The sequence below is a fragment of the Lolium perenne genome, chromosome 6 (genome assembly GCF_019359855.2).
Source record: "Lolium perenne isolate Kyuss_39 chromosome 6, Kyuss_2.0, whole genome shotgun sequence".
Classification (NCBI taxonomy): Eukaryota; Viridiplantae; Streptophyta; class Magnoliopsida; order Poales; family Poaceae; genus Lolium; species Lolium perenne.
In genome coordinates this window covers 103646886-103670161 of record NC_067249.2, presented here as the reverse complement: position 1 = coordinate 103670161, position 23276 = coordinate 103646886, and the positions used below count along the sequence as shown (strand labels likewise).

The window sequence follows — 23276 nt, the reverse complement described above, 5'->3', positions numbered from 1 at the left end:
ATGTTTATAAAAGCATAGTTCCTCACGTACCCAGCATGTACATGCCTGCTCTCAACAGAATGAACGGATGCAAGCGGAGAACGAGACATGGCTTCTGGCAATCGTATAAGATCCAATCCTATCAAAGTCCACTTGTGAATCACTGATGCCAATCTGACAAAAAAGAGGGTAGAGACAGAAAGATCAGAAATAACACATACAAAAACATCCTTTGAATAGAAGGGCAGACAAAATAAAATCATACAATTTCCTGATGATTGCCAATATCTTCCATCGATTCATCTTCAATAACATTATGAACAAATGCTTCATCTAGAGGTGGTACATGTGCTAATGCTGGGATATCGACAACATCATTACCAGCATTGGCTTCCAGAGCAGGTACAATTGCTAGGCCTACACTGTATAGAGTGATAGAAATGTCCTTGAGCTGTTTAAAAAATAATAAGTTAGTAATGAACGCGGGGGGCGTGCGGCACTCCGTATACACCCGACTGGTTGACAAGGTCTTTGGTTCTCCTTCTGGAGTCAAGCCATTTGTAATGGGGAGTACCGATCCTGAAATCATCAGAGAAGTGGAAGAGATTCTTGACCAATACCTACTACGGAAGAAGCAGATAACTATATCAAATGTAGAATCTGTCCTGCTTGGTTCTAATGAGGAAGTTGTTTTCATCAGGAGCGTCTTACTGTTATTCATCACCACAGTTCTTTGCCCTTCTACTTACAATTTTGTAAACCCGAAATATATATATGTACTCCCCCGAGGGACAGTGACATCATTGAAGTTGGCAATCTTGACCTTGGAACATTGTGCCTCAGCCACCTGTGGAACGAGGTTGATGCTTGGAAATCTAAGGTTTTTAAAGATGAAAGCGATTTCAACATGATGCTATGGATTAGAGGTTCCTTACCTTTGTTGGCAGTACGTGTACCATTTTCTTTGTCTTTTCCTTTTTTGTAATATATAACTTTTTACTGTTAAGTAATAGGTTTCTCTGTGTGTTTAACTACACTTTGATTTTTGTTGCAGGTTGTGTACATGGACTTCTTGGATTTTGTGCCAATGTTGGGAAAATTTATTATAGCCCGCCAAGAATGTCACATATAACGAATGATGATTTTTCCCTTGTTCATAGCTCAGACTGTAACATGTTGTCATGGAAATCATATGGTGTCCTTCCAGTACGTTTGTTCTAATCATCTTTTTTTTAGGCTAGATTGCAATGCTCCATTTTCTTTTTTCCGTTTGGCCTTTTGTGCTTACTAACTTATTATTTTTTAAACAGCTCAAGGACATTTCTATCACTCTATACAGTGTAGGCCTAGCAATTGTACCTGCTCTGGAAGCCAATGCTGGTAATGATGTTGTCGATATCCCAGCATTAGCACATGTACCACCTCTAGATGAAGCATTTGTTCATAATGTTATTGAAGATGAATCGATGGAAGATATTGGCAATCATCAGGAAATTGTATGATTTTATTTTGTCTGCCCTTCTATTCAAAGGATGTTTTTGTATGTGTTATTTCTGATCTTTCTGTCTCTACCCTCTTTTTTGTCAGATTGGCATCAGTGATTCACAAGTGGACTTTGATAGGATTGGATCTTATATGATTGCCAGAAGCCATGTCTCGTTCTCCGCTTGCATCCGTTCATTCTGTTGAGAGCAGGCATGTACATGCTGGTACGTGAGGAACTATGCTTTTATAAACATGCTCTCACCTATAATAATCGGTTCATGGATAAATCCATTCACCATAAGAATCTGTTCATGGAAAAATCCGTTCAACATAAGAATATGTTGATGCAAAAATATTCATTCATCATAAGAATCCGTTCATGATATAGAATCCGTTCATGAAAAAAATTCGGTCACGATTTGTTCAACAAGGAAAACCGTTCATGACAAGATTTTTTGTTCGTAATAAGAATCCGTTCATGGAGAAATCCGTTCACCATAAGAATCCATTCATGGAAAATCCGTTCAATATAAGAACCCATTCATCAAAAAGAATCCGTTCGTGATATAGAATCCGTTCATGAAAAAACTCATTCATGACATGTTTTCTCTGTTCATAATAAGACATAATTATCATAGTTCACGACTTGTTCAATAACGAAAACCGTTCATGGCAAGATTTTTTGTTCATAATAAGAATCCATTCATGGAAAAATCCATTCACCATAAGAATCCATTCATGGATAAAATCTGCTCAACATAAGAATCCGTTCATGCAAAAAATCTGTTCATCATAAGAATCCGTTCATGGGCAAATCCGTTCATGAAAAAAAAGTTGGTCTCGCTAATAATCCTGTTTTCTAGGAGGGAATCCATTCATGATAAGAATCCATCCATAACTATTTTTGAAAGAGGAAAACCGTTCACAATAAGAATCCTTTCACGGTTTTTTTAGGGGAACCGTTCATGACAATAAATAGTTCATGCTTTTTGTACTTGTTCAACAAAGAGAAACTATTCATGACAAGATTTTATGTTCATAATAAGAATCCGTTCACCATAAGAATACGTTCATGGAAAAAATCCGTTCAACATAAGAATCCGTTGATGCAAAAAAAAAGTTCATCATAAGAATCCGTTCATGATATAGAATCCTTTCATGAAAAAAAATTGGTCACGACTTGTTCAACAAGGAAAACCGTTCATGACAAGATTTTTTCTTCGTAATAATAAGAATCCGTTCATGGAAAATCCGTTCACCATAAGAATCCGTTCATGGAAAATCCGCTCAACATAAGAATCCATTCATCATAAGAATCCGTTCATGATATAGAATCCGTTCATGAAGAAAATCGTTCATGACAAGTTTTTTCTATTCATAATATAAGACTTTATTATCATACTTGACGACTTGTTCAACAACGAAAACCATTCATGACAAGATTTTTTGTTCGTAATAAGAATCCGTTCATGGAAAAGTCCTTCATCATAAGAACCCGTTCATGGAAAAAATCCGTTCATCATAAGAATCCGTTCATGGGAAAAATCCGTTTCACCATAAGAATCCGTTCATGATATAGAATCTGCTCATGAAAAACATTTGGTCACGCTAATAATCATGTTCAAGTAGGGAATCCATTCATGATAAGAATCCATCCATAATTATTTTTTAAAAGAGGAAAACCGTTCACAATAAGAATACTTTCACGGATTTTTTGGGGAACCATTCGTGACAATAAATAGTTCATGCTTTTTGTACTTCTTCAACAAAGAGAAACCGTTCATGACAAGATTTTCTATTCATAATAAGAATCTGTTCATGGAAAAATCCGTTCACCATAAGAATCCGTTCATGGAAAATTCTGTTCACCATAAGAATCCGTTCATGGAAAAACCGTCATATCCCGATATCGAACATGAATTCTACACCAAATTGACATCCTTAAAACAATATATCAGGTTCGAATCTAGAACATAATTCAACTTCTCTTCTACTACTTTTACTGATTTCTAATTTTATTTATGCTATTCCTTTTTTGTTTGTAATTTAATCAGCCCTAGGATTTTTCAAGTCTGACAAGTATGGGTTGACCAAAGAACTTTGACTCTATCAATGAACAAAGGTGGTTGGATTCATCTATGCCTAATGGACTGTTTTGGAATGTTAACTACAACTGACCAGATTCATCGGAGAAAAGAAGGGAAATTTGGCTAGAATGAAATTTTAATTCATGTAGTTATAAAAGAAGTCACGGTAAATGGAATCTAAACTAAATATAATATGCATTATATATTTATTTTTTATATATATGTACTTTTGCTTTTGTTTTTAATGGCTTCTGCTAAATTTCATTTTTACAATGCATACAGAAATTGCTAATGGATCCAATGTTGAATTGTTTTTATCCTGAGTACAAAAGGATTTTTTGCCTTGACTATGTTGCCTTCCGATTGGAAAATGCAGGACTGGTATAGTTGATGCCTATTCACCATAAACTATTTAGTTTTTATAATTTCCAAGAATAGTTGATGGCTGCGACTATTATTCTGTAGGCTCAACTATTTGTCTGTTTTGTTTTTAAAACTATTTTCTGTTGGTGTAGGTGCACATTCCTTGCCCAGTAGATAAACAATGGATACTGATTGTTGCCAATTTCATTGACAAGTCATTCGACGTACTCAATCCAGACAACTCAATTGAAAAATTCTCATCAGTAGTAAACACTGTAATATTCAACTTCAAGCAATTGTTTGTGCAAAGTTATCCTGGTTGTTTCAAATTCAGCATACGGGATTTCAGTGTCAAATATGTTCACGTGCCTAAACACAATTTCAGGTCATTTTCTTGTACATTACATAATTTATTCATTTTATGTAACATTTGTCTTTCCATTCATGTATGCTAAATATGAAACTATATTTTTCCCAATTTTGCGCATATATGATTCTGGGATATTTGTCATGCAGTACATTAGATGGTATAACGGAGTTGAAGTAAAATTGTTCTCAAATGTTAGCATCTCATTCTATCTAATTCTGTAGTATTTTATCTTCTTATTCACCTAGATGAAACTAAATACACTGCTCTATCATTTTATATATATCAAAGGTTGACGTTCAAGCTATTCGCGAGAAAGTTACAACCCAGTTGGTGATAAACATCCATAACGAGCTACAGGTGCCATTAGCTAGACAGTTCATTGCGAAACATGTAAGAACTTTCTCTGTTTTCTATTATGGCTTATGGTTTTTTCGTTATAAGCTAGGTCCTTCCATGCCCATTGGAGAATTTTGCATATGGTATTTTTTTATCATGGCATAATCATGTGGTAGATATCGATTAGCTTTTAAATTAAATGCAAAGCAAAAAAACAAGGGGAAATAATAAAACTACTTTATTTTTACTTCCTGAAAATGCCAGTACCATGAATCGCTAGGAATTTTAGTTGACATGAAAATGCCAGTATCATGAATCCCTTTGAAATTTAAACTTGGTATGTAAACAACTATTTTCTGAGTTCCTGCAACAACTTATATGTTTTTCCTGGAGAACACATGAAGTTTTGCCATCATATGGCCAAATCGTGGAAAAATGTTCTGACATTTATATTTTTACATAGGTTCCACACCTTCTTCATTAAATAAAAAGGTTACATCATCTGGTATGTCGAAAAGACCTGATAAAATATCAAAGTAAGTTATCTGTTATCTTCTTAGCACATGAATTTAGTTATTTCTGCGTTTCAATTAACAAAGTTTTCTGATATACATTTTTTTTGTTTCTTCTTCCTTTTTCTTCTTTGCAAAGAGAAGTTTGATGAAGCAGTTGGAAGTTTGCACATTCAAGACAGCTTTTTAGTGTATATCAGGACCCATCTAAATTCTACTAGACTTGTAATTTATTCATTTCTTTGTGATTTAAATTTTTCATCGAATGCAAATTCACAGAAAAGTGGAGCTAGCTATCAGTCCATTCCACTGAACAATTCATATTTTCTAAGAACTTTCTACTTTGATTCAACTGTGTATTATTTTTTCCCCTTACATTCTACTGATTAATAAGGGGCATTAAAGAAACAGTGCTAAAGAAGAAGTGACCCATAGAACAGTGGATGACCAAACCAACCGGTTCGAACCAGCAAAATCAGAGGGAACAAGCAAACACGAACATAAGCAGCGACCAATACGAAACGAACGGTTCGGAACAAACCAGCGACCAAACAGACGGGAACGGTTCAGAAATCTTAATGGGCCAAGCCCACGAACTACCGGGAGAAGGTGGGGGGTGTGCGGCAACTGTTCTGTGCCGATCAGGTCGGCGTATAGCACCACCCCTGAGGAAGGGGCTCCATGCTGCCCGTCCTCTGAAGCCACTTTTCGCTGAACTCGTCTCCTACCTACGTCTCCTGTTCTCTCTGGAGCTTTTTTTCCACATGCTGTAGTAAGCAACCATAAAATGCTGCCAGCCAGAAGGAAAACACGCCAAAGGAAACTGGTGGGACAGTAAGCAAATAGTTAGCAGAATCTACATAACATGAAACTTCTTTAAGATGTGATCGGAAATCACATGAAACATTGAAACTGTAATTAAAATAAATATACTCATGTCAGCATTTTCCTGAACAGACCATGCGCTGACAACCTAGTTCTCCTGAACCCTAACTATTTTGCATGAGTCTCCTGGACATGCGCGATGACAATAATTTAACTGACTCTCCTAAATCCTAACTCTAAGCCCCTAAGGATTCATCGTGATTCCTGATGCCCGTCAACACTTGACAACCGATTCTTGTTGATGCCCTGGATAGCCACCACACAGGCGCGCTGCTGCCTGGCTGTTGCTGCAGCTGCTAAGTGCATGTGTGCAGGAGTACTGCCTAACTGCCATTATTTCCACGAGTTACTCCTGTCGCTGTTGGCAATTTTCCTCGAATTTTATCAAATTCCAGCCTGAATTTATTGCACTTGGAGCCATCGCCACATATTTCTTTGCCAATGTCAGCCACCTTACTCAGTAACATTGCGTACCTCATCGTATTTTCTGATTTGCCTACGCCATGGCTGTCCAAGCACTTCTCCTTGGACTGTTTCATCTGCTCTTCTCTAAATTTGCCAGTCCACCTGGGCACTATGTATTGCTCTGGTATCTCATTGACCCCAAACTGTGTGAAGACTCTGAATATGTGGCAGCACGGTATACCATCCCTAGTAAACTTTCCGCATTGACATTTCATTGCGTTGGTTCCAGGTTCAACTAACACGTCGAAGGAATTTCTATCAAACTCTGGGTTCTCGTAGTTGAATACCTTGTCCAGTCTGTACAAGGTCCCCGTTTGAATCTCCTGCACGTTGAATGCTGTAGAATGGAGTAGCTCTCTCTGTACTTTCAGAAATATTTGCCTTGTGTAAATACCTGCTGCATGCTTTTCAATTGGCTGCAATGAGAAACATGAAGGTTCAGTTCTGGATTGCAGTCTATCTTCATCATCAGTTTTTATTATACTCTCTTGTATGTCTTCATATTTTTCGAGAAATTTCTCTATTCTGTCCTTAGGAAGCACATAGTCCTTGAATACCGAGTTTGTCCCCTCGCCTCGTCTAGCTGTTTCAATAAATGGATAGAAATCTGCTTTGAAATAAACAGGAACCCACTTTTTCCTCGTTTCCCACAGGAGTTGTAGGTGCTCGTTTCCACTTGCGCCGTATCTCTCAATGAGCGCACCCCATCCTTCCTCAAATTCTGTTTCTGTCAGAGAGTTGTTAACCAAGCAATGCAACTCTGTATTTATGTTGCCTCCCGCTGCTATAAAGGCTCCTAGACTTTCCCGTGCTTTCCTCATTACACTCAACTTACAAAACCTGTGGCTTACTTGTGGCATGACATCTGCAATTGCTTTTGTTATAGCTTCATCCTGCTCTGTCATGATTGCTCTTGGCATTTTCCCTCCCATTACATGCAAGAATGTTTGGAACATCCATTTGAAGGTTTCAACTTTCTGATCTTGTAACAAGGCACATCCAAAAACAAGAGTTCTCCCATGCTCATTCATTCCAATAATAGGAACGAAAGGCATATTGTGCCTATTTGTGCTATAGGTAGTATCAAACGATAAGACATCTCCAAAGATCTCATAATCTATCCTCGACCTCACATCAGTCCAGAGAAGACTTCTAACTATTTTATCTTCATCTGTTTGCATGGTGAAGGAAATACATGGGTTTTTCCGCTCCAATTCCTTCAAGTGCTTCACTGCTGCTTCAACATCTGAGTTTGGTCTCTTTTGTTGATCTGCGCCCTCTGAGGTATTCACATCTTTTTTCTTGAATGGTAAGTTCCCCAAAGTGCCCCTCATTCTCTTAAAAATCTTCACAGCTTTCTTGGGATGTATACTACTTTGTTGCATAGCTCTTAAAAACGACATTTCTTCAGTTGACATGTGTTCACAGCTCAAGAAGAATCTTGTGGCCGACGGGCTTGGACATAACGGATGGTTGTGCTCACTCTGAATTGCAGTGAACTCCCATTGCCCCTTAACGGGCTTCACAACTGCCTTTGCCTCACACGGTGTCTTATTTACAGAATATATTTCCCGCTTCCTCTTGAGGTCCTGAGATGGGGCTAATTTGCGGCTCCTGTTGCATTCTAGGTGAAACTTCTTTCTCATGAAATTTGGTCCCCTGATTGCCACAAAACCAGTCAGGAGAGCTTGTGCACTATAGTATCTGTTTGCATCTTCAAGGGTTGGGAATCTCATTCCAACTTGTGGTGGTCTTGGGTCAACCAATTCCTTAGAACCAGGATAGAAGTATTTCCCTGGTTCTTTATCTGTCTCACACCCTGAGCTGCTGTCTGAATCACTTCCATCGCCTGCGTCATTGATTGGCATTTCATTGATTCCCAGAATATCATGTAAATGGTTTTGTTCCTCAGCAAGCTGCTGTGAAAGGTCCGCTGAGTTTGTGGGCATCCCCAATTCATCTGACAGTAGTACTTCTGCACTCCAGGCGTCATTTACTGATTGTTCCTGAATGCGAATAGAAATTTTTATTAAGTTATCGGAAAAAGTATTTTCGTATTTGCTTAATACTCGATCAAACTTAGCCATCCTATTAACCTCGAGATAGTTTTTATTTTGGGGTCCGAATTTGATATTAGTTCTTTTTTGCTTCGACCATCAATCGAGATCCAATGGCTCTCTGAAAGAGGCTTGACTAAGCTGTAGCTTGACCTAAGACTATTACACTAAGCTACTGTGCAATCATGTGTTTGCGGTAACTATAACTGCCTAGTTTATTTTGTGGAGTTATCTGGGTTTTCTTTTCCTGACTTGTTCAATCTTTCTGTCATTATTACAACCTGTAGCAAATTCACAAAGTTCATTCTCAGTTCAATTCGGCCATAAGCAAAAGATTGAGATACATTTATCAGTAACCATACTTCTATAGAATTGGTTGCAAGAATAAAGCCTTGATGGGAAAATTGACATGCAAAACAATCAGCACATAACCTGCCCACACATAAATAGGAAAATTTGCAACAATTTTTTTGCGAATACCTGATCAGTGTCAAGGATTAAATATCCATCCATCGTGAATATCCGCCGCCGGACCGTGCCGCGGGGGAGAAGAAGACGAGAGGAGGGTCTAGATCCAAATTTCCATGAGGAGAGGAGGGGTGAGAGTTGGATCTGTAACCCGTAGGGCTGCTAGGGCAAAGGATGTGAGGAGGAGGCTTGGTTTGGATGCGGAGAGTCGACGAGTGCTGCCGCCGTTGAGGTGCCGGAGCAGGAGAGGCGCTGCGGCAGGCGTGCGCAGTGCGGTGTGTCTGTTTTTTTTCTTCCTTTTGCGGTCTGCTCTATTGTGCAGCTCTCTGCTTGGGCCGCAATTGCTCTAGTGGGCCGGATCGGCTCTTTAGTGCCTTGTTTGTTTAGGGTGGACCAAGACTGAGGATGCAGCTTCTGAGCCGCCCTAGCTCGAGCTCTAGAATATGTTGTTGAATAAATGGAGACTTTGCACAAATACACATCGTCACCAGTTGACCTGAATATGAAGGACCACTGCACATTCATGGAAGAAACAAATACAGTTACATCTCTGTCCAACACATATATATCAGATCAATATTCATCTGACTTCACTAGTTTGTTTGCATTACAGGATGATCATCACTTTTGCTTCGGTGCTCCTCCAGTGAAAAAATTCTGAGCGCGTCAAACACAATAACGGTGAAGATCTTTCCATACATGCTTAAAGCGGGGACATAATCGTAATATCAATGTAGATCCACCATCCATACAACCTGTACATGCCCGTATGGTCCACGTTGTGTTGTACCTCGTTTTATACGTATCTACGGTCACGTGCGTGTGCCGAAATAGAAAGGTCCTATAAAGATCTTGCTCACGTGACCTTCTTGCGTGACATATACATACCGTATCAATACAGGCGTGTATACATGAGATGGATATGGGTTTTAGCGGACCCAACATAAACAACTATGACCCTTCAACTTAGTTTAGGGGAGCACCGGAGTAGCCCTCGGTGATCATATCTCTATCTGGTATCTAACTCTACAGGCGACGATGATGCTAGTACTTATCATCTAGCTCCAGACAGCTCTATTGCCTCCTGGTTGTGCATGGAGTCCTCGCCCCAGTCGAAACGCCGCTGCATCCGTTCGTAATCCTGCCTCCTCGTCACCTCCACCTGCTGCCACTCTTCCCACCGCTCTGCCAGCCCCTCGCCTTCCAGCATCCGAACAACTTCAGACATCGACGGACGGTCCTCCGGAGATGCCTGTGTGCACAGCAATGCTATCTGTATCATCATCTCAACCTCTTCCCCTTCATAATCCTGGCTCAGGTTGCGGTCCACAATAGAGCCTAGCTGCCCTTCTCTCTCTAGCTTCTTTACCTATCATACCATGTCAGGAAATTTAGAGAGATGTAGCAGTTTGGCAAAACTTTGAAAGAACAAACAGGGCTTACATGATCGAGCAATAGAACCTCTTCTTCTTCCTCCAAGCGTGAGAAATCAATGGCACGCTGACCAGTCACGAGCTCAAGAAGCATTATCCCATAACCAAAAACATCCGTCCTTTCAGACGACTTCCCTGTAGAGAGATACTCAGGTGCTATGTGACCCATAGTTCCACGGACTTGGGTTGTCACCGATGTCTTCTGCACATCCACTAGCTTCGCAAGGCCAAAATCACCAACAACAGGTTCAAAATACTCGTCGAGCAAGACGTTCGCAGCTTTCACATCACGGTGTATGATCTTGGGGTTGCAGTGTTCATGTAGATATTCAAGTCCACGTGCTGTACCTATGGCCACCCGTTTTCTTGTTGACCAGTCTAAGATGGGTTCTCCAGCCTTAAATTCTGCATCATTTTCAGCACAACAGACATATATGACATGAGAACGCCATAAAATGCTGACAAATTCGAAACTAAACTTCCAAGATTTTGCCAATGGTTGGACGGTTTATTATTCGGCACCAGCAATTGCAGTTAGTAGTCCTAGCAGATTAACCCCAGAAATAAAGGTTTAGCCATGATTTTAAACTGTAAGGTTCAATGTGCACCATCAACCAATTAAGCAAATGATGAAATTTTGTAATACAAAAAAAGCAAATAATAACAGTATAACACACACACAAACTTAATTCAGCAGCACAATAGTGCACGATGCATAACTTTGAAAATAATACCTCGTACGCGGTAGGCAACACTCAAATTCTGCATAAATGGATACACCAGAAGGCGTTCTGTTTGTGTCGTACAGAAGCCAATCAACCTTAGGAGATTCCGGTGAACTGCAACACTAATTAGCTCCACCTCGCGCAAGAAGGCATCCTCCCCACCAGGCCTTTCATAATCAGTCAACCGTTTCACAGCAATCTTTGTTCCATCCGGAAGAACTCCTTTGTAGACTTTCCCAAAACCTCCCTGCCCAAGAACATTTTTTTCACTGAAACTATCAGTTGCGATTTGTAGTTCCCGCCAGGCAAATCTTTTGAGCTGGCCAAATGCAATTCGCCGATCATCCTCACCTGGGGGTCATAAAATGATAAAACACTTAGCTCAACACATGCATACCCCATGCAGAGCTAAGCAAATAATGATTAACCAAATGGCCGAAAGAGGATAGCCTCACTTGTTTAACAAGTAAATCACTAAGATTTCAACAGATTAAATACGTGTACTGATGTGTATCAATTATGAATCAGTTCAAGCATTAGTGTACTTTCTTCTTTTTGTAGCAATGCAATTTCATCTATTACGGGGAAATCCGCCGAAGATTTGTTCTATCAGAATCAATTGAACAAGACAATGAACTATAGAATTACCAATAAGAACGGTACATGAAAAAAAGGCATGGAACATTACCTGGAACATCCACAAAAACTTCACGTAGATGTCTTTTCTTCCTTCCCTTACAGAAAAGGAAAAGAACCACTACAATCAGAAGTCCTATTAATCCTCCAACTGCGCCAAGTATAATTCCAACTTTTGAGCTATGGGAGCCACCTGTAAAAGAAGATTTAAAATAACTAACAACCAGCAATGTATAAGTGACATCTACTCGAGCATTCATATACTCCTGTGCATGGGCAATCTAATATGTAGACCAACGAGGACACAACTTACTCGGATAGGATATGTTGGACGCACATGGGAGGGGTAAGTTGGCACCACAGTTTAAGTGATTACCTGAAAAGCTGTCCATAAAAAAAACTTCCATCGGTCAATCAGACTAAAACACATTGAATCGAAAGAACTCTGAGAACGATCTTGAGATACTTGTAACGTGCTACTTGGAACAGAGGGTCAGGTATCTGTCCAGACAAATTATTGGACGCCAGCCGACTGCCATCACAAGAAAGTTGTTCGTCAACATATGACAAGCACTAGTAGATGAGCTCATTTTTAGCAGGGTCAGAAGTTTAAGAGGAAGTCGTACTTAGAAAAGGACACTTACATGTCAGTCAAGCTTGAGATTTTTGCTAGGCTCTCAGGTATTGGCCCATTGAAATTATTTTCACTCAGTATCCTGGTTAAGAGACGGGACAGAATAAAACATGAAATGAATAAATCATTGCAATTCTTTTTATAACCAGAAGGGAACAACGGCACTAATATACTTACAACAGCTGGAGCTTAGAAAGCTGACCAAGAGAAGCTGGTATTTCTCCACCCAAAAGATTGCCTTCTAAATCTAAGCTTGTCAAACTAGAAAGATTACCAAACTGCTGTGGTATGCCACCTGTAATCCTGTTACCAGCCAATGACCTACAAGATCAAACACTAAGAGTTTCATAATTGTCCGAAAGAATTTCCAGAAGAACCAAAATTTACTTGAGAATCGATTCATGTAGGACATAGCACACCGACACTGAATTCAACACATGTACTCCTTGAAAAAATGCAGTAGTTGTAAAACTGCTAGATGTGTAGTGTGTTTGTTACGATTTACTATCATAGCTGACTAAACCAATCTGATTTTGTCTACACTAGAAATCAGTTCAACTACAGGTATGCTGAAAAACTCCTAGAACTACATGGAAATATAGGAGCAACTCAAAGCAACAGGTCTCAATAGATGAATTGATTTTTAGATTAGTTAAGGATTCTCAAACTCATGAATAATCTTATCTGACACCCTCAGGCTATTAATCGATAGATTAAGAGAATGAACTTACAGGACAGTCAAATACTCGAGTTCTCCAATTCTTGGTGACAAAACTCCAGCGAATCCACGTGCAGCCAATGTTCTGTGGAAAATTATCAGCACAGAACCAAGACAATCAAGGCAAGAAAGAGGAGGGAAACATCACCTCTTCAACAAAAGCCGAAAAACAAAACAAACACGACAGGGTGCTGAGGCTCCAACTTACACTGTAACAACATTATTGTTACTATCACAAATCACAGAATTCCATGTGCAAGGGTTAACTTGATTTGGGTTCCAGTCAGAAAGCTGGCTGCCAGAAGCATTCAGTTTTTGCTTCATATCATACAAGGCATCTCCTAGTAAAACAAAGTTAGTTACACACTTTTGAGAAAAAAAAAATACTTGAAAACTAAAGGAAACTTAATAAGATCAGTTTAAATTAGATTCCTCCATAGTCATCGGACTTAAATGCCTAATTTATCCTTAGCAATGCAACCAATGCTTCAGTATTGAGGATTAAAATTCTGGTAGGACAGAGGGAGGTAGTTAAATCATCATTTAACACAAAACTTTCTATACTTGTATTGACGGCATGTTTCCTATTGAGGTGGTTACTGCAATAAAGTGATGAGTTGACTAGAGGTCCAAGCAGGTGTCCCAAACTGAGGCCTCATAGGATTAATTTCCGTTACCACAAGGTGCACAAAGATGTGCTCTTACCAAGTAACGTAAGTGCATGGTTGGCGGCCACATACTAGTAGAATCTCAATTCTTTCATTTTTTTCGTATATGGTACTCGCCACTTCCATTGTTCTCACTAATCAATGCTTCGGGTAGTACCCGTTCTCCTACCACATCCTTGCTGGAACAAGGCTTCACCACCTCACGAGAAGAAAACAGCCGCTGCCCACAAGGCCCGATCAGCTGGATGATCGGTTCCGCCTCATTTTGGTCATGAATGTAAACTAAAAGTAAGTGAGTGAACCGACGCAGCCATCGCTAGAGGTGTGTCACAAGATTTTCCCTTGCTGTCCCTCCTTTGTTGTACCTCATCCTTGACAGCCAAGGTAGAAGTTCCAGAATCAACATTTGATTGTTTTGGACATAAGTTTGCATGATAAGAAATTATAGTAAAATGTCTTGAATTGTTTAGGATGATGTTGAGATTGAATTTTTTTAGCTGAAAGTCCATGAGTTAGAATGTGGACTTTTCAATTCGATTAAGCAGGATAAAGACTAAGGAGTGACGAACATGACGCAAATGGGCGAGAGACCGCGTCCTAGCCATTGAACATAGCGCGTGTGTGTGCCTAGAATAGGAAGTCCCCATCAAGCAAGGTTTAAGCTAAACTAAAGTAGTACACGGAGCTGATTTCAGCACAGCACAGCGACAGATAATCCATTTACCGATACGACAGGGCGTAAAAAAACAAAGAGAATTGGTTAGCCGTAACATGTATTTATAATCATAAGTGAACACGAAGAGAGCGTGCGTGGGCATAAAATAGGGAGGGGCGGGGTGTACCTTGGCGGTCAGACGCGGAGAAGGAAGGCAGAGATATGACTAGGATTAGTAGAAGGATGCGGAGGTCCCTCATCTCGCCCCCCACGGTGAAGGCGGGGGCGCCCTCCTCCCCCGCGGCGATGGAGGCGGCCGTTCGCCGGGATCGCAGCGGTGGGGTGCAGGCGAGGAGGGAAAAGCGGAGCGTGGATTCGCAGCGAGAAGAAAAGCTGTCGAGTGTCTTGGTGGATGTGGATGGGGGTTATAGTCCGTCGGGATCCCGTGCGGCTGGCTCTATGGTGGCTCCTGCCGTCCTGCGCAGGCGCAGCTTTGGGTAGGAGTAGAGTAGGATTGGAGGAGCTATGGAAGGCAGAGCCGCGGCTTTGGCACCGCGCCCAGGTCCGAGGTGGGGATTGGATTCTCGCTGCCTCCTCCACCTTCACTTCACTCGGTCAACTGTCGCATCTTCTCAGGTTTCTAGCTCCAACTCCCCAAGTCGTGCGTGAGGGTGAAGCGTGCGTGCTGCGGCTGCTACCGGCCGACCGAGCCATGAACTTGGACCAGCGATCAACCATCACGTGTAGGTGACACACATGCTTGCTGCGTGATGCATCGCGCTGGACCACACTTTAGGATCCTCAGATTCTTTTTTTTCTTTCTCCCGGGCGGAAACGGGCTATGGGTTCTGTTGCTTCTTGGTTTAGTACTTCACAATATGCAATTGTTTGATAAATCTTAACTATAAATTATATAGATCTAATATTTGTAAATAATTATGATAATATGGATTAATATGATATCTCTATTTTAAACCCTCGTAGTAGATAGATAGATAGATAGATCCCGGAGGCAGACGATTTGCACCCGGGTGCATGTGCACCCTATTTTGAAAAAATCCAAAAAATTATATTTCATAGTTTCAGAAAATTTTAAAATAATATTTGTCATGTATCCTCTGTTGATACTTGTTTGTGTAGATTTTGTCATAAAAAAGGCCATGTGTGACCTACACATAAATGTGAAAATGGGATTTCCTATTTCCGTGAACGGTGCACAACCAATCATTATAGTGTTATTTGGATATTTATTATTTTCGTGTAGGCCACATACAATTGAATTTTTCCACGAAAATTTAAACAAGTAAGTATCAACATAATATGTACATGAAAAATTTATTTCAATTTTTTGGGATTTTCAAATTGCATTTTTTTTCAAAATTGGTGAAACTGGGTGCATGTGCACCCGGGTATTTCCCAATATACCCCACACTACAATAAAGTTACACAATCGTTTGGTAAATCTTAACCTTAAAATTGTAGATCTATCAGTTGAAAATTTATGATTCTGCGAATTAATGTGGTATCTCTATTTTAAACTTCCGTATTGTGCTTTAAGTATATAATAGATATGGAGTTCGTATGTGATGTCGCCCCTCAAGCTCGGATCGCTAGCTCACAAGGGAATATTCAAAATTTTCTAAATCAGACTTGGAAGCATCGATAGAAGGATCTTTGTCAAGCTTTTACAAGGTAGAAATAGTATTCAAGCAAAGTAGAATCATCAAAGTTCAAAAGAAAATATGACAAGCACCCCTACTTTAGTATAAATGAGCATCAACCTTTGAAGGGTTGGAACTTTCTAGTATTCTAAGAGTCTTGCGAGTTCTATCGTTTCTTGAATGTCTTTATTAATTGTCTCCTGGAGCCTTCGCTGAGGTTGAACAATTTTCTTAGTGGAAGATACATCTATGAAGAAAAAATTGTGAGTGAGCACCATGCATTACACCTACACACCCAATTATTTTTCTTTTTAAATTTTTGCATGTCCCAAACTATATAACATATGGATTTAAAACTTTGCAGGTCACTGAAACAAACTAGAATCTAGTTTGGAATTACTTTGCAATTTAAAAATTTCCATTATTTAAAATTCAAAAACAATTCTTTATATATATATTATTTCATAAAAATCCAAAATTATTTATTGCAAATTCTATCTCAAATGTTTCAGTAACTGCAAAGTTTCAAATCCATAAATTATATACTTCAAAAGATATGAAAAAAAAAAGTTGTTTGGAAGGGCAAAGGGTCTAGCGTGGATCTTGATGCACCTATGGACATTCCAGATAGGGGTGTGCACCGAAGTGAGTGGTAGGAAAATCCTAGATAAAAGACCTACCTTCTCACATATAGTATTGAACCTTTAAAATGTTGCTATTAACTCAGTATTGAGGTCTTTTTTTTTGGGTAGCAATAAAGGTTCTCATGGTCCTTTCTAGATCGCTAGAAACATTGATATACTTGAAGGAATATAAGGATTTTTTTGCAAATAAATTTTATAACAACACTTTAACCATTATATTCAATAACCTTGCTTAAAGGAATATTATCAACAGTAGGCTAAGAAAGCATAGATATTAAAATATCAACCTTAGCGCTTAGCAACTCCACCTACTCTACTCAACTGAATTGACCATGATTAACCAACATATTATTCTGGTCGCCTCAAGGATAGTTTGGGTCATCAGCACAATTTTAATGCCTAGAACAATTAAAATCAAATAAGTAAACATTTCGTTTCCTAATGAGAAGATGATATTTTATTAAAATACCCTCTAAAACGAATACATAAACCTTCTCTCTCGCTATAAAACAATACACAAGCAATACATCCGACCTTTTTTAGATGCCATATATTTTACTTGGCTGTGCTAAACTTAATGGATGTGATCACCAAGTCAGTTTTTGATGTTGCGTCTTCTGAGAGTAACAAGGGAGAAGAGCTTAGAGCCTTCGCCCCTAACTATAGCATATTTAAAATCTTAAAGACTCGATTCTTATAGCTTCAAGGGTCCAACTTATTAGTCAATCACACATTCACACTACTCTAACTTCCGATACAACAAGTGAAAATTTAATTTCCGAATTGAAAAGATGCTGCCTTTATATTAATTTATATCCTTTACAATGAGTCAATGAATATGCAAACCGTACATGTAATGTCTCATACTCTCGCTAAAAAAATACATCAGCAATATATTTGATTATACATAAGCTCGTATGTTCATGCGGCGGCAGATATCGACTTCAAGGCTTCAAGCCAGAAGACCGGCAAGCAGGACCACGAGGCCAAGGCCTGCTGTGACCCTGACCGACGTAGCAGCAGAGGGCGATGGCGGCGGGGGAGAGTTGCTAGCGCTGGGACTGCTGGCTGGTGTGGGCGACGACGGCGTCGATGGGGAGGAGGCTGACACGACGTCGATGGCGACCTTCATGCCGGCGGTGCAGTGGCCAGCGAAACCGCATATGAAGTAGCGGGTGCCAATGGCGGGGAGTGCGACGACGTCGTTGCCGGTTTTGAGGGTGGTCATTGGGCTTGCGGCGCTGCAGGAGTCGTAGTCGGCCTTGCTGACCTCAAGCACGTCATGCGCCTGCGGGGAGTACTTGAAGACGATACTGTCACCGGGGATGAACTGCTTGGAGGACGCCCAGCTGCCGTAGTTGATGCCGAAGCCCCACTCGCCGGCCGGCTCGCCGACGTTGTATGTCGCCGCTGACACGGTGCTCAAGATGGCCATGGCCGCCAGGGCAAGGAGGGTGATTTTCATGGCAGCAGCCATTGCGATTAGAGCTGGAAGGAGCAGAGCCGCGAGCAAAGGAGATATAAGCGAGATATACTGCTATTGATCCGCCTGGAAGGTTGTTGCCTGTGTCTTGGGATGCCGCGCCGGACGAGCTCTTTATACACAATCAAGTAGCACGCGGCAAGGTAGGTTCGTGGTAGCATTTGGACTTTGGAGCTGAATAATTCTTTGCGCGCGTTTCTGAAACAATCATGTAAGTACTAGCTAGTGGTCATACACACGGCCAGGCTGGGTTGGTAGCATGTTGACACTTTCCGGCCTCGCTTCCATTCTGGTTTCACATCGGCATGTTCTACCCTACGCGCCATGGACTAACACAATATGACTTTTTTTTTGTAACAGCGCAGCACCCCCGAAGGGGCCAGAACCTTTTCATTACAGTAACAGAGGGAGTACAAAACTATTACAAAGGACCCCATAAAATTCAGAAATTACATATGGATCCCTAGCATTTGTAGAAAAGACCCTACTGAAAAATCTAGGAAAGCAATCAAGTCCTTTCTCTTCCCCTCTGCGGAGCTGGGAGATCAGCTCGCTGCAGCCATGCTGGCTGGAGACGGGGACAGAACCACTTGTCTCCAGTCTAACTAATCCCTCAATGCCTGAACTCCAAAAGGGCCTCCCAGTGGAGGTTGAAATTTTGCCGGAGATCATATCCAGCCTGATATGGCTCTTCATAGCCAAAGATTTCAGCTCCCAAAACTTGGTCGCTGAGAAGAAGCTCCAAGATAATCTAGTTCCAGAACTCCAAACCCACCTAATCACAGCAGCTCTGTCCACTTCAATATGAATCACCACCATGGCGCCCAAGAAAGCTACGAAGAACATAGACAGCAGATGGACTAGAAGAGTAGAGGCACAGCAGCACCATTTTAAAGAAACCAACCTGCCATAGATCCCAAAGTACCTGCCACAGATTTGGGGAGGCAGGCGGAGAGGATAGCGGTGACGACGAACCAGAGCAGACGCGTCCAAGCTCTGCATCTCATCCTTCCACCTTGGAAGCATGACAAAGAAGATGCAGAAGCTAGACTCAATGGCCTTATTGTCGGAGATCCCTGGGATGATCTTCTCCGTCGACAGCATCACTCGCCACCAGCTCATGAGGATGAAGAAGCTCTCCCACAGGACGCACAAGATCTGGTGCTCTACTCCCAGACGCCATAGAGGACCAACTAGAACAAACCCTAGACCTACTATATACACTACGATGGCCAGGGCATCACCCCAGCCACTCCCCAGCGGCATGGGCGCACTACTAGGAAAAGGCTTATAGCCGCACTTCTTACCGCCGGCGAGTATGATTTAAAGATGCCGGCGGTAAGGCCTTTTAGGACCGCCTCGCATTACCGCCGGCGAGTTTAAACAGGGTTGCCGGGGGTAGGACACTTACCGCCGGCGAAATGGAATCGAAAATGCCGGCGGTAAGGTGGGCCGAGACCACCTGGACGGGTCTCCAATTACCGCCGGCGATTTGGACTCGTAAATGCCGGGATAATATAATTACTGCTGGCGAGATGGATTTGCAAGTGCCGGGGGTAACTTACTCTATTGTGGGTCAATTTGGGCCAAAATTACCGCTGGCGTCCTCGTTTCATTTTCGCCGGCCGTCGAGAGGCCCCCGCGAGCGAGCGACCAACACGGTGCCGGCCCAACCCTCCCCACATCCCCATTCCTCCTCACGCTATCCCCTCCTCTCCCCCTCCCCACCAAGCGGTGCCGCCGCCACCTCGCGCAGCGGTGCGTCTCCGGCGATCTCGGGCCATGGCCACCCCCAGATGCCGGCCACGGCGACCGGCGGCGCGCGGGCGGAGGAGGCAGCAGCAGCAGCAGCCGCGCCTCGGGGTCCTCCTCGCCGCCCTCCTCCCGCATGGGGACCAGGCCGGAGGAGCTCGCCGCGAGGCCGGCGGCCGGGGGCGGGGGCCCCGGCGTCGTCGCAGCCGGCGAGGGATTGGAGGGGGCAGGGGCGGGTGCTCGCGCTGCGCGAGATCAAGAACCAGATCATCGGGAACCGGACCAAGAAGCTCCTCTACCTCCGCCTCGGCGCCGTGCCGGCCGGTCGTCGCCGCGCTGGCCCAGCCCGCCGCGTCGCCGGCCGCGCTCGTGCGTGCGGCGGCCGCTGCGAGGAGCTTCGCGTGCGGCGTGGACGATGGCGCGCGCGCCGTGCTTGCTCCGCGCGGTGGGGCACCTCACGCGGCTCCTCGCCCACGCCGACGACAAGGTAGCCTCTTTCTGCTCCCGTTCACTAGTTTGTTGCTTGTTTCCCTCATCCCTTGCATGCCTGCTCGGTTTCGGGGCGCACAAAACTGTTTTGGGTAGAGAATTTTATTCTTGTCCTGGATTTGCGGCTCAATTGGGAAAATATCTCTTGTGTGGTGGACAAGAGCTGGTGGAATGAAACTAGAAGCCAACTACTGCTTGCTCCTTGTTATCGCTGCGTAAATTTGGGAGCAATTGTGCTTGTCCCGGAGCTGGTCCCGTAAATGTGGGTGGTTGATTTATTTCATGTTAGCTTGGATGAGACCGTTCTACCTGCTAGAGTGACAATAAACGCTTCTGCTGTCCCACCAATTTTGGGCGAACTATTCCTCCTTCACGATAGTTGCTCGTCTGCCTGTAACCAGACTGGCATACTTAGTAGATTTAGTTCCTTTTATATGATTATAAAGCATCACTAAGTAGTTCTGAACAACATATGAGTTGCTTTATTCTTTCTAGTTGTATCTGTGTGGTGTCATGTTTAATTGTTGTTACTGAGGTGATTTATCTGGAGCTTATATGGTCTGAAGTGTGATTCAGCGGGACAACCTAGGCTCCCCATTTCTGATGGTACATTTCCTACTGGGCCGACTAAGGTTGTTTGGAGTAGAGAACATCCTTTTGCGTCCAGAACTAACTTTTATTGCAGTTGTTTTGCCGACTTCATGAGGATCTCTACTGATCTGTACATGTTTATGGCATTTTTTAGTTGTTTGTAATGATGATTTATTCATGTCTTTCAATTCCTCTCATGATACCCTATGATTCTTTTTGCTTGCTCTCTTAGGCTGCATACTACCTCAACGTGATGGATTGCTGGTCCTTAGCCATACTTCCTCGTCTACTTCCCTGAGCGCGCGCGTCTTCGAGATGAACAAAATCAAGGCGGCGGCGGCGGCTGGCTCCATGGTCAAGCTGGCGCTGGCGGGCGGCACGCTCTGGTTCGGCGCCTCGAAGACGCTCTACAACGTCGAGGGAGGCCACCGGGCCATCGTCTTCAACCGCTTCGAGGGGATCAAGGACAAGGTGACTAGTCCTCATACCTACCCGTACCTCCCCGATCTCCTGGTTGCTCCGCTCAGCCCAATTCGGTGGATCTCGCGGTGGTCTCATCTCCGTTCCCTTGCAGGTCTACCCCGAGAGAACTTAGCGGCGCGACCAGGAGGCGACCTTGGCGTCACCGGTGGCAGCGATGACGGCGCCTCCGCAACTCCATCGTCCCTCGCCCATTACAGAATCCTCTCGCCGGTAAGCTGCTCTTCCTCCCACCTCCCCTATTCCCCTCTCTAGGTTTAGGGTTCTTGCTCTGCATCTAGGAGATTGAGCCGGGCGGCAGTGATTAAACGTGCAGCGTGAATTGGGGACTGGGTGTGATGCTTGCCTGTGATGCAAATTGTAGATGCCCGCTTGTGGTCGATAGTGATTTGTAGATTGGTTCTGGGTGGGAGTTGTTCGTGTATGGGGCTTCTTGGGTGTCATGGAAATTGGAATGGCTCGAGTTCTTCGTGTACCTCTTCCCTGTATGTCTGTCTAGGGTTTTGTTGTAGTATATTTTTTCTTAACTTGAAAATTCTGCAGGTTTCAGAATCAAGACACCTCACACTACTAGGTATACCCCTTGTGAGGTAATTTTAAGTTTATGGGGTAAAAGTGAAACTAAAACTATGAAATCACGATGGATAAGGGGCTAAACAAGGAGGTGAAACTATGTGTGGTGGCATGCATCAGACTGATATATTTGCAATGGACTGAGATTTTTCAGTTCAGATGTCATATTTGTTTTTGTGTATAGTTGATTGTCTTCTGAATATCTGATTAGAACATGAACTGCCATCAGAATAAGTTGTAGTTGATTGTCTTCTGATGTTGAATTGATTGACGTGAAATTGCCAATTCTTTGATGTTGAATTGATTGACGTGAAATTGCCAAGTTCCAGATAAAATCCGGGTTGTCCTGAGTCTTAGTGTATATATATTAAATTTAATGATTCTGTAGATAAAAGCTTGTTGTGATCAGCTGGACATTGTCCTAGTTCCTGTTATATTTCTGCTACATGTGTATTTTGATGGGCAAGAGGAATAGGGTGGCAGCTCTCATTTTTATTGTATTTCTTTAGCAGATACTAAATCAACCAATTAGTTATGATGTGCATGCCGTAGTGATTTTTGTGTTGTGTTTGTTGATTCAGGTCCTTGGTTAATGTACTGACCTGGGCATGGTCTCGTTTTGTTCAGGTCCAAGTGGGGTGCCATGGCTTCTGGTTTCCGGACGGCGAGAAACATGTGGTGAAGTTACACGGCTGTATCACCATTGCTGTAGAGATCTAGCCTAGTTGTTCATGTTTGGCGGTTTTTATGTTTTGAAGTGGCTGAGACCACAGTGGTCCTTGTTATTAGAGGTCATGTGCTAAGACTTGGATCCTAGTTTTTTTCTGTGCTATTCTTGAACATGTCTTGTGATCTGCTACTGAAGTTTGGTGGAATTTTGTGGATGTTGCACTACTAGAGGATTAACATCATCTCACTTGGTCATGGTAAACCGCACCGGATGCCGTAACTCATTTTTGTAAAGTTGTTTCGCTGTTCCAAATGAATCGCATTACGTGTATATACCGTGTATTCTGCATATTCTGTAATTCAAGCATATATTTTTTTGCTCTTATTTGATATTACCGCCGGCGCCTCCGCTGTGCTACCCCTGGCGAACACGGACTTGCCAGTGGTAGACCCGATTA

At 42.4% G+C, this 23276-nt stretch overlaps 4 protein-coding genes and 1 long non-coding RNA gene across 10 annotated transcripts; 2 read left to right on the top strand and 3 right to left on the bottom strand.

The window, feature by feature from the left end:
- The first annotated feature begins 1295 nt into the window (after positions 1 to 1295).
- LOC127307487 (uncharacterized) lies at positions 1296 to 5484 on the top strand. Of its 5 annotated transcripts, XR_007855620.2 has the most exons (9): positions 1296 to 1475; positions 1567 to 1688; positions 3519 to 3717; positions 3834 to 3932; positions 4067 to 4299; positions 4431 to 4475; positions 4573 to 4674; positions 5084 to 5156; positions 5277 to 5484. XR_007855620.2 is itself a non-coding variant. In XM_071821979.1 (8 exons), the coding sequence occupies exons 2-5, from the start codon at positions 1677 to 1679 to the stop codon at positions 4459 to 4461; spliced, it is 375 nt and encodes a 124-aa protein (XP_071678080.1). In that variant the 5' UTR covers positions 1296 to 1475; positions 1567 to 1676; the 3' UTR covers positions 4462 to 4475; positions 4573 to 4674; positions 5084 to 5156; positions 5277 to 5484. The 5 variants fall into 5 exon arrangements, 4 of the variants coding, with proteins under 4 accessions (XP_071678080.1, XP_071678078.1, XP_071678079.1 ...); XM_071821979.1 differs by lacking the exon at positions 3519 to 3717; XM_071821977.1 differs by lacking the exons at positions 3519 to 3717; positions 4431 to 4475.
- Positions 5485 to 6026: 542 nt separating this feature from the next.
- Positions 6027 to 9328, bottom strand: LOC127307488 (protein FAR1-RELATED SEQUENCE 5). The gene is made up of 2 exons (XM_051338214.1): positions 9020 to 9328; positions 6027 to 8488 (listed from the first exon to the last, which is right to left on the bottom strand). Exons 1-2 carry the CDS (start codon positions 9050 to 9052, stop codon positions 6341 to 6343), a joined length of 2181 nt encoding a protein of 726 aa, XP_051194174.1. The 5' UTR covers positions 9053 to 9328; the 3' UTR covers positions 6027 to 6340.
- Positions 9329 to 9873: 545 nt separating this feature from the next.
- On the bottom strand, positions 9874 to 15163 carry LOC127307490 (LRR receptor kinase SERK2). Its single transcript, XM_051338215.2, has 11 exons — positions 14664 to 15163; positions 13362 to 13494; positions 13167 to 13238; positions 12613 to 12756; positions 12446 to 12517; positions 12268 to 12333; positions 12115 to 12185; positions 11854 to 11994; positions 11175 to 11516; positions 10451 to 10845; positions 9874 to 10376 (listed from the first exon to the last, which is right to left on the bottom strand). The coding sequence occupies exons 1-11, from the start codon at positions 14734 to 14736 to the stop codon at positions 10062 to 10064; spliced, it is 1824 nt and encodes a 607-aa protein (XP_051194175.1). The 5' UTR covers positions 14737 to 15163; the 3' UTR covers positions 9874 to 10061.
- Positions 15164 to 17564: 2401 nt separating this feature from the next.
- LOC127307492 (basic blue protein-like) lies at positions 17565 to 18362 on the bottom strand. The gene has a single exon (XM_051338217.2). It carries the CDS (start codon positions 18256 to 18258, stop codon positions 17734 to 17736), a length of 525 nt encoding a protein of 174 aa, XP_051194177.1. The 5' UTR covers positions 18259 to 18362; the 3' UTR covers positions 17565 to 17733.
- Positions 18363 to 20456: 2094 nt separating this feature from the next.
- LOC127307491 (uncharacterized) lies at positions 20457 to 23073 on the top strand. Of its 2 annotated transcripts, XR_011747149.1 has the most exons (4): positions 20457 to 20503; positions 21329 to 21567; positions 21671 to 21789; positions 22777 to 23073. It is a non-coding gene; the product is annotated as an uncharacterized lncRNA (long non-coding RNA). The 2 variants fall into 2 exon arrangements; XR_011747148.1 differs by lacking the exon at positions 20457 to 20503 and having other exon boundaries at positions 20510 to 21567.
- The last annotated feature ends 203 nt before the right edge of the window (positions 23074 to 23276 follow it).

Bases quoted from the DNA above. Each gene is read 5' to 3' on its own strand.
- LOC127307487 (XM_071821977.1), top strand. The intron at 3,933-4,066 runs GTATAGTTGATG...CTGTTGGTGTAG, and splicing joins GATTGGAAAATGCAGGACTG to GTGCACATTCCTTGCCCAGT. The intron at 4,300-4,572 runs GTCATTTTCTTG...TATATATCAAAG, and splicing joins GTGCCTAAACACAATTTCAG to GTTGACGTTCAAGCTATTCG.
- LOC127307488 (XM_051338214.1), bottom strand. From the start codon at position 9,052: ATGGATGGATATTTAATCCTTGACACTGATCAG. The intron at 8,489-9,019 runs GTATTCGCAAAA...ATTCGCATTCAG, and splicing joins TAATCCTTGACACTGATCAG to GAACAATCAGTAAATGACGC.
- LOC127307490 (XM_051338215.2), bottom strand. From the start codon at position 14,736: ATGAGGGACCTCCGCATCCTTCTACTAATCCTAGTCATATCTCTGCCT. The intron at 13,239-13,361 runs GTAAGTTGGAGC...AATTTTCCACAG, and splicing joins AACAATAATGTTGTTACAGT to AACATTGGCTGCACGTGGAT. The intron at 10,846-11,174 runs GTATTATTTTCA...AAAATGATGCAG, and splicing joins TGTTGCCTACCGCGTACGAG to AATTTAAGGCTGGAGAACCC.
- LOC127307492 (XM_051338217.2), bottom strand. From the start codon at position 18,258: ATGGCTGCTGCCATGAAAATCACCCTCCTTGCCCTGGCGGCCATGGCC.